A 9,686-nucleotide genomic window follows, 5' to 3' on the forward strand; every position below is an offset into this window, starting at 1 on the left:
ACCCAGCAGGAAGTTCTGCTGTTAATATTTCTTTTCTTTCTCTCGAGTCAAAGTTTAACTCATTTTGAATTATCTATACTCTTTCTAGTCTGGAAGAAAGAATGAGTTTCCATTCCTTGTATCTAAAGGGTACCATTAACATGGTTTATCTGTATTTGTGTCCACTGATAAGTTAGTAAAATTATTGCTCCTTTCCAAGACATTTATTTAAGGAAACCAGGGCTCTCTTTTGAAACTGTACAGGGCTGAAACCGAGAGTTCTGAGTTTTACATGAACAGTTCCTTATCACAAGTACTCAGTATTTTTTTTTTCTTTAATCACCATCTGATGCAAGAGTTATCTGAGGCCCCTGGAATAGCCTCCGAGAGAGGATCTGAAACTGTGTGAGTTTGGGGAGGAAAATGTACTTTCCGAAGGAGAAGAAAAACACAGTCAAATTAACCTGGTGAATGAGGCGAAAATTGTTTTGTCCAAATGAGGAGAAAAGCCTGGAACATGGGGAGAGAGCATTTGCACGTGGATCTTCCCCCTTTCTCCAGTTACTGTAACCAGAGACATTATTGTCAATCCCTTTCTCCTCTCATCTGCAGTGGTCCCTCCAATGGGCATGTGGGCCTCAGCCCACCCTGCCCAGCTACACAATTCCTCATTCACCTTTTTCTCCTTATATCCTCCCTTCTTTATTTTCTTCTTGGATTCCTGGCTACCTGTTATTTCCTTTATCCAAAGATAAAGAATTAACCTTGGAAGGCCAGGATTGGTGCCTAGTTTTTTTATGTTTTATCACAGGGGCAGCTTGAACTTCCCAGCATCCCAGGCAGCTTCCTGAGGCTGGAGGTGATGGCAAATCTGCATCGATGGAGGGAATTTCCATATCAGGAGTTCCCTACTTCAGTAAAACCACCGGGATCATAGGCTTGTAGAGTTAGGGCTGGAAGGGATATTAGGGGCCCAACTCTCATTTCAAAATAAGGAAGTTGAGGCCCAGGAAGGTTAGGTAACTTGATCATGTGGGTCACAGGGCGGCTAAATAACAGACCAAGGATCCAGACCTAGCAATCTGAACAATCCATTTATAGGTAGTTAGCGCAGTTCCTTGGCTACTGGGAATGAAGGTGCTCCTGCAAAAAATGAGGAATAGAGGAGCTAGACTAGAGGAATTCTAAGTATCTCTGCTGTTCAGTCACCTCTGACTCTTGGTGACCCCTCTTGGGCTTCTCTTGGCTAAGACGCCGGAGAGGTTTGCCGTTTTCTTCTCCAACTCATTTTACAGATGAGGAAACTGAGGCAAAGAGCTGAGAATGGAGTCCTATGGAGATAGTTAGGAGATGGCTCAATAAGCTTTAGTTAAGCCCTTATTCTGTTCCTTACCGGCCAGAGGCCTTTCTGGGGTTGCTCAGGAGGCAATGGAAGCTTTTAAGATCTTAGCATTTTTAAATCCAGAGGAATTTGCAGCCGGCTCCTGGGCTGGTGCTACCCGGCACCTGGATCCTCACCATGTGAGAGGCTGATCACGGATGAATGACCGGCCTTCGGCCCACAAGAGCATCTTGTGCCTGGATGAGAAGCACCAAGGACCTGGCAGAAGGCCCTGGCCAAATTAAGCATCTGCCTAGCTCCTGGCCTGTGGCCTTGGACACAGAGTCCTCAAGACCAGGGAATCACAACCAGGGCTTGAGAGATCTGCCCAAAGCCTCCATTTTTTTTTGGGGGGGGGGGGAATCTGACATATTTATTCCTGTCCCAAACTACTTTTTTTAGGGGGCAGCTAGGGGGCACAGTGGAGAGAGCACCAGCCTTGAATTCAGGAGGACCCGAGTTCAAATCTGGTCTCAGACACTTAACACTACCTAGCTGTGTGACCCTGGGCAAGTCACTTAACCCCAGGAAAAAAAAAACCAAACCACTATTTTTAGGGCTGGGGGAGCGGGGGACACCATGGAAGGGGAGAGAGCAGAGGCTCCACCAGCCTCTTCTGTAGGTCCAGGCAGTTGCTGTTGACTTCAATCTGTCCTGCTCTGATTTGTCACTTCCCCTTTCCCCAAATCCACCAGAACCATTTCCCACACCCCAGGTCGGTCTTGATGCTTGGGAACAAGCGCTAGAAGCACCCACGCACCTGCCCTTCTGTGCTACCCTGGGGGGGGGGGGGATTCATCAATTTACTGGCTAAAGGGAACGTGGAACCTGAGTGACCTCGATCCTGTTCAGTCCTTTGTCACCTCTAAGATGTGTGGCCTGGGCAGGGGAGCGTTTTTAACCCCTTCAGACAAAGAGGATGTATTCCAGTGCTTTCAGAAACGGCTTCCCTTTTTCTGGAAGCTGGGCGTGGCTGAGCCTGCTGCTTTAAGATCCGTTGCCAGCTAGTGGCCGAGCGGTTCCTCTCAGAGGGAGATAAGAGAGCCAGCTGGGGGGAAACAGACATTTTCCAGTCGGGGAGAGAGGCGGAGAACGAATGACCATGGGGAAAATGGGGTACTGGCCCTTTAAACTCCCGAAGATCAGCGGCTGTAATAAACCCTGGTCTAAGGGAGGGGAGGTGCCCAGGGGCCCCTGGCAGAAAGGGGACGGATCTGGGCTCCCCAGGCACCGCTGGGCAGAGAGACCCCCACCCACCCCACTCCCAACCCCGGATACTCCGGCTATCGGCATCTTTTCTTTGACCCAGGCCTACTATGGATTATCATCTTCCTCCCTCCCTCCTCCCATCCACCCTATCCGTCTGTCTTCTCCGGTCTGTCTTCCCGGAATCCTGCGGGGGGGGGGGGGGGGGACCGCCTGCGTGTCAGGGCCTTCCTCTAGAACAATCCACACTTGGTGGAACATCCAGGGCGCTTCGCTGGTCCACGGTTCTCTCTCCTCCACGTGCCCGGAGACAGAAGCCCGGGCCACTCAGCTCTCCTGAACATCCTCGTCTCTAGGACACGGAGAGGTTCGCCGGATACTTTATCTGGCCCTGATAACAACCCCGCGAGGCGCTGCGGCCGTTATCCCCACGTTACAGGTGTAGAAACTGAGCCTGAGCCCGCTGCTCAGGAGAAGCAGAATTTAAGCTCAGTTCTGGATCTAGAAAGAAAGAAAACCCCGAGAAGGAAAACAGAAAGCCCGCGGGCAATGACGGGAGCGCGGCGGTGCCCGGCCCGCTTCCCGGGCTCTTCCTCTGCGGCCGCAGGTTCCGCTCATGTAATAGATGTGAGGCTGATTTTTCACTTCTCAGCGCGTGACCCTGAAGCGCCCCCTGCTCTGGTCCATTCACCGACCCCTCCCCCCTGAGTTTGCCTCCCCCGGGGCTGCCGCTCCGCGACCCTCCCCCCCGCCTGCCTCAGTTTCCTCATCTGTAACATGCGCCGGAGAAGGGGATGGCCCGCCCCTCCGGGGTCTCGGCCAGGATCTGGCTACAGCGGAGCAGCCGCAGTGGGGGGGGGGAGGGGGCAGCTCTCGGCTGTTACAGACAGACATCGCGTTCTCAGCGTCCGGCGGGGAGCGGGGGCAGTGGCTTTAAATCTCCCGGATGGAGGCCTTCGCTCAGGCTGGAGACTGCCGCCGGCCCCGCCCCGCTCCGAGGCCTGGACTGCTGGCCCCGCCCCCGCCCCTCCCCCTCCCCGGCTCAGTTTCCCCATTTGTCGCTGGGAGAGGTGGGACGGGCGGCCCCCAGGGCCGCTCGTTATCCCTTTAACGCATCTCTGGAGTTGTCCCCCGGGCCTCAGTTTCTCCGCCCGTAAAAGACAAAGCCGGGCTTGGGAGGCTATTTCCCGGCAGGGTCCGCGGACCTTCCCGGCGCGGACACTCCCAGCTCTCCAGGGCTGTCACGTGGCAGAACCCCTGGGCTCCGTCCCCCTCCTGCGCGCGACCGCCGGCTTCTCCGACAGTTGACAGCGCTCGCCCCCGCCTCCTTCCCCTTCGTCCCGCCCCCGCGGCCGGCCAAGCCAATCGGGAGCGCCCTGCGTCGTGCGTCACTCGCCCCGGACCAATGGGCGGCGGCCACGACGGTTATACGGCGGGCGGGCGCGGCCGGCCGGTCAGTCGGAGCGGCGGCGGCGGCGGTGACGGGCAGGGGCCGGCTCGGGGCTGGTCCGCGCAGGAGGCGTCCGTGCCTCAGGCTCCGTCCGTCCGCACTCGCTCTCCAGTGTCCGCTCGGCCATGGTGGTGGTGGCCTCGAGCCCGGCCCCGGCTCCGGCCGCGCCTAAGGTGCTGCTGCTGTCCTCCGGGAAGCCCCCCGAGGCCGGGCCCGCCCCCGCGGCCGGCCGCGCCCTGCCCCTCGTGCTGCCCCCGAGCCCCGAGGCGACGAGCGCGGCCCCCGGCCCCGGCCAGAGCCCGGCCCGCAAGCGGCAGCGCCTCACGCACCTGAGCCCGGAGGAGAAGGCGCTGCGCAGGTGAGCCCGCGGGCCTGCCCGGGCGGAGGAGGGAGGGGCCGGCGGGAGGAGGGAGGAGGAGGGGACGGGAGGAAGGCGGGCCCCACCCCCTCCCGCTGCCCGGCCACGTCCTCACTTTTGTCCCAAGCGCTTCCTTCACAGCCTCCGCCCGCGGGCTCTCCCTGGGGACCCGGGGAAGTGGAATCTTTATCCTGTGGTGGACAGAACCCGGGCTGGGGGGCGTAGAATGGGAAGGACTCCCCCCTCCCCCCGGCCAGCTGCGTCCTACACTCCTGAGCCTCAGTTTACCTTTCTGTCCGATCTCGAGCATTGACGAGGCTGTGGGGGAGGTGTGAAGGACAGCCAGACCCCCGCCCCGGGGAGCCCCTCCCCCGCGCTGTCTGGGAACCGGGGCGAGGGTCTGCTATGGCAGAGATGGGCCCTCCCCCAGTCCCTGAAAGTTACTCCTCACTTTAGCAGCTTCTCCCGATTCTCTCCCGTCCAGTTTACAATAAAAGTTACCATCCCCTCGGTCTCCTTTGCGCTTTAATTTGCACGTGTGCGTTTTACCAGAGTAATAATTAATTAGTCGGATTATTCGTGCTCCCAAATTCACGTTTAATTCACTTAAGCATCTCCACACTGACACGTTTGAGATCCGTAATTTCCTTGGTTATGTCCCAGATGTGGGGCTGTTTCTCATCCTTCCCTCCTGTAATTGAATTGTGAGAGTTCTGGTTACTGGGGAATGAAATCCTGAATGAACCTTTTTTTTTTTTTTTTTCTGATGCAAGAAATAGCCCGTGTGCCTCTAGCTAGCGGGGCTTTGAATGATGCAACATAGGAGAAACTTTGTGCAAGTGAGTCCCCGTGGCTCTTTGCATAGGGTCCTGAAGCACCGAGGTGATATGCTGAGGAATAAACCCGAATTGAATACAGAGCTTTTAAAATTTGGGGGCCCATTATGAGCTCACCTTTGAATGGTAAATGTTTTCCAGCCTGATAGCTTAACAGCAGGTGGCTCTGGTTTAGCAGATACATTTCTGGAATCCACTCTGAAAAGGGACATGTTCTCTGACTACACACACAAGGGCAGGAAGCAGATCTGTTACTAAGAAGAATTAATACTTGAAAACCTGGTTTAACTTTGCACCTCGGAGCCACAAGAGTGGAATAATCCCTGGATGTTAAAGACACATTTTTCCATTCCCAGAAAATTGAAAAACAGAGTAGCAGCACAGACAGCCCGAGACAGGAAGAAAGCGCGAATGAGCGAACTGGAGCAGCAAGTTGTGGACTTGGAAGAAGAGGTGAGAGACAGAACTTGGGCCTGGGCTCCTGGCTCCATGTGGACACACGCACCCTCGTGGACACGATAGTGCCATTTCCTGAGGCAGTCAGGCCCCTTAGAACACATTTATTTAATTTAGTGGCCCCAGTGTGTGGTGGGCTCTTCAGTGCTTTTGGGTTACAGCCTGTGTGTGACAGGTGCTGTGATTAGGGGATATAAGTACGGTACTGAAATGCCTTAGCTGCCTATTAATAAAATGTTAAACCAGACCTCTGTGCTTGTCCCAAAGTTGTAGCAGAGCTTGCAGCCTGAAGTTTGGTCCACCTGAACATTACACTGGGCAAGCCAACTCTCACCTGTGGTAGCTAACCGCCCCCTAGAGATTTAGGGATGGAACAGTGGGGTGACTTAGGGGACACACTTTCTTTTTGAGTAATGGAGGAGGCTGATTGAAACACATGCTTGTGGGGGCAGTGGAATACAGTCTTTGCTTGGACCTCAGCGGGTTAACCCAAGCAAGAAGCCTCTATGTTTGAGGAGCCCTTTGACAAATGCTTCATTTCTCCATCTTTGAGGGGATTTGGTCTTAAAAGTGACCGCCAGCCTGTCCTTTCTGTTTATGTACCCACTCGATAGGTAGGATGTATACGCACCTTCTTGATTTTTTTGAGTTGTGAAGTTTTTTTCTCATGTCTGCTTTCCCTGAGAATACACCTGATGAAGTTCGGGACCACTGTTTTCTTTGTGACATGGCTGTGCCGTATGAGACGGCTCCTCTAGAAACCAAAGGCCCTAAGTGCATCACTCATGAGCAGTCAGTACCTAAAATGAGATTTAGGATCTTTTTATCTTGTTAGTACCTATTTGGAGCCTTACTCTTAGGTCAGTTGATCAGTTTTCTGAGGGCTTTTAGGAAGAATAAGCTTTAAAAAAATATTCCTGCATATTGCATGACATTATTCAACATTTTAATTATTTGTGTATATAAAAGGTCCCCAGAGCCTAGATATATGAATTTCTCTGAAATAGAGTTCCAGATACTTTGGCAGTGTCTAATCAAAATCATTTCTTTTCCAGAACCAAAAACTTTTGATTGAAAACCAACTTTTACGTGAGAGAACTCATGGGCTTGTGGTTGAAAATCAAGAGTTGAGACAGCGCTTGGGGATAGATGCCCTAATAACCAAGGAAGAATCAGAATCCAAGGTAACAATGGTCTGGGTGTCATAGAACCGGTTCTGTGTGGGTATAGTTTGGTGATGCAAGTTTAAATTCAGGGCCACTCCTGACCCCGGGGCCCTGCGTGATTGTGAGTGTCAGCCATTGAAGGGCCTTCCTTCCCTTGATCTGTGTCTCCCCCCCAGGTGAACGATGTCCGGTTGGTGGCCGGGTCTGCTGAGTCCGCAGCACTCAGACTACGTGCGCCTCTGCAGCAGGTGCAGGCCCAGCTGTCACCCTTTCCGAACACGGCCCTGTGGATTCTGACTGTGTTGAGTCTTCAGACTCTGAGGTAAGGACTTGTCCCTCTTGTGGTTCAGGAGCCCTGGTTTCTGCTGCCCTACTGGCTGTACCACACAGGGATGTCTCATGGTGGTCTCTAAGTAACTGGGAAATTTACACACACACCCCTCTGCCCCCTTTGGCCAAAGAAAACTCCCCATTTCAGTGAGAATGCAGCACAAACCGATCCTGCTCATGTATCCCCATGACTTGCATGATTTAGATGTAAGGTCCGAGTTCTCTGGGATTAATCTCCCAGTGGGCAGAGACTCTGTTCCCTTTCCCTGTAGTTCCTAGCCTAGGACCGTCGCAGGAATGTTTGTCACCACTGAGGTTCCATTAATGGTTTGGTCTCTTCCAGTCTGATATCTTGTTGGGCATTCTGGACAACCTGGACCCAGACATGTTCTTCAGATATGTTAGCACAGAGTACTGCGTGGAGGAGCTCAAAGAAGTGGGTGCAGAGGAGCCCGACTCCGTACCAGCCTCCCCTTCTCCCTTGGTGGGGCCCCCATCAGCCAAGCTGGAAGCCATTAATGAACTGATACGGTTTGACCACGTGTACACCAAGCCACTCATCGTGGAGATTCCCTCGGAAACAGATGGTCAAGGCAGCGTGGTAGTGAAAATTGAGGAAGCCCCCCTTAGCCCGTCTCTGAAGCCAGACCCCCCTGAGCCGCTCACTGTGTGTGTGAAGGAAGAATTCCTCGAGGACGACTTCATCCCAGAGCTTGGGATGGAGAACCTGCTCTCCTCCGGCCCTTGCCTCAAGCCCTCTCCCTGCCTGCTGGATGCTTGTAGTGACTCTGGCTATGAGGGCTCTCCGTCCCCTTTCAGCGAAATGTCCTCCCCCCTGGGCACAGGCCACTCTTGGGAAGACACTTTTGCCAATGAACTCTTTCCTCAGTTGATCAGTGTCTGAAATAGTATTGTTGGCTTGCTGTCCAAATCATTGTATCGAACCCACAGTCTAAAGGCAGCGAATGGCCCGGTGCCGGTGAAGGCGGCCATTCCCTGGAGTAATCGGCCCCTAGGGCCTTGTGGTCCATTGGCCAGGCTTTGCCAGAGCCCCTCCAGTATTGTCCTTGGCTAACTCCTGCAGCCTGGAAGCAAGTGTGGACTCACCTTGTCACTATGATATCCCATCATAGAGTAAGATAGGAAGTTGAGATCTTGATTCCTTACCTTTTTTCTCCCTTCCTATTTTGCCTCTTTGTTTAGTAAAGTCCTTTAGTTTGCTTGTGTAAGCAGAGAAAATAGCTGTTGGAGAGGTTTGCTTTTCCATTATGTACAGTTGGATAATGTGAACATTAGAAAAAATCTTTTGTAAAGTTATAGAAATTTACTGTGTAAATGCTTGATGATATGAATTCTTTCATGTGAGCTTGGCTTTGGGGAGGTGCTTTCTCCATTTTATTATTTAAAACTACCCGTGCAATTAAAAAGTGCAATGCAGTTCTCTGTCTGGCTGCTGTTTCCTAGGCCAACTATTTCTCTTCTTTTTATATAGTCTGACGCTGACCTGTGCCTTCTGCAAAGGATTCTTTGTAGTCTAGATCCATGCCTCGATTGTAGAGAAAGCTCTCGGGGAGGAACCCCTAGCAAGCTTAGGTTCCTAAGGAGCTTGCCCAAGGGTTCCCCACTATGTGAGATGGCAGCACAGATTAGGACTTACCAACTCTCATAGTGCCCAAGATGACTCTTTAAGGGGAGGGGGAACCCCTTTATGTTAACTTCTGTTATGGCAGAGCAAGAGTGGTCCTTTGACAGGAACAGGTCAAGCATTGAGTAAGTTCTGATTGTGCCAGGCACCGTGTGAGTAAAGCAAAAACATTCCAGGTGTTCCCATTCCGATGGGAAGATGCCATGCAATTATTTTCATACATGCATACAAAACGGGTGCAGGGGAAATGGGGAAAATTATGCACATATACAAAATGGGTAAGAGAAAATTATATACACACGTACAAAATGGTTGCAGGGGAAAGGGAGAAAGTTATTTACATATGTGTGTAAAACGGGTGCAAGGGAATTGGGGAAAATTATATACACACAAAACGGGTGCAGAGAAAATTATATACACATGTACATATATGTGCAAAGTGGGTGCAGGGGAAATAGGGAAAATTATGTACACATATATGTGCAAAATGGGTGCAGGGGAAATAGGGAAAATTATGTACACAGAGCTTGAGACCTGATCCTAGAGATAAGTTCATGGGGAGCGGCCACCAGGGGTTCAGGTGTGGGAGGAAGGGTTACATGGTCAGCTCGAGGAGGATGGACTGGAAGGGGGAGAAACTTTCCGAAGGTCCACAACAAGAAGGAGGCAATATTAGCCTGGCTAAAGGGATGAACCTTCTGAGCCAGTTAAGTGCTAAGGGCAGCGTCTATGTGAGTGAGTGGACGGATAGGGACATAAAAGAAAGGACAGGACTTGGCAAAAGACTGGCTGTGTGGGGACAGCAAGATGACACCATAGTTGTGGGCCTGGGTGTGACTGGGGAGGGAAGCCTCAACAGGAATGGTGAATGGAGTTGGG

At 52.4% G+C, this 9,686-nt stretch overlaps 1 protein-coding gene across 1 annotated transcript; it reads left to right on the forward strand.

The window, feature by feature from the left end:
* The first annotated feature begins 4,015 nt into the window (after window positions 1-4,015).
* Window positions 4,016-8,599, forward strand: XBP1 (X-box binding protein 1). The gene is given in 6 exon segments (XM_074294971.1): window positions 4,016-4,374; window positions 5,567-5,663; window positions 6,722-6,850; window positions 7,009-7,044; window positions 7,047-7,154; window positions 7,506-8,599. Coding segments are annotated over 6 exon segments (1,164 nt in total). The 5' UTR covers window positions 4,016-4,141; the 3' UTR covers window positions 8,067-8,599.
* Window positions 8,600-9,686: the final 1,087 nt, after the last annotated feature.

The sequence above is a fragment of the Sminthopsis crassicaudata genome, chromosome 1, assembly GCF_048593235.1.
Source record: "Sminthopsis crassicaudata isolate SCR6 chromosome 1, ASM4859323v1, whole genome shotgun sequence".
Lineage (NCBI taxonomy): Eukaryota > Metazoa > Chordata > Mammalia > Dasyuromorphia > Dasyuridae > Sminthopsis > Sminthopsis crassicaudata.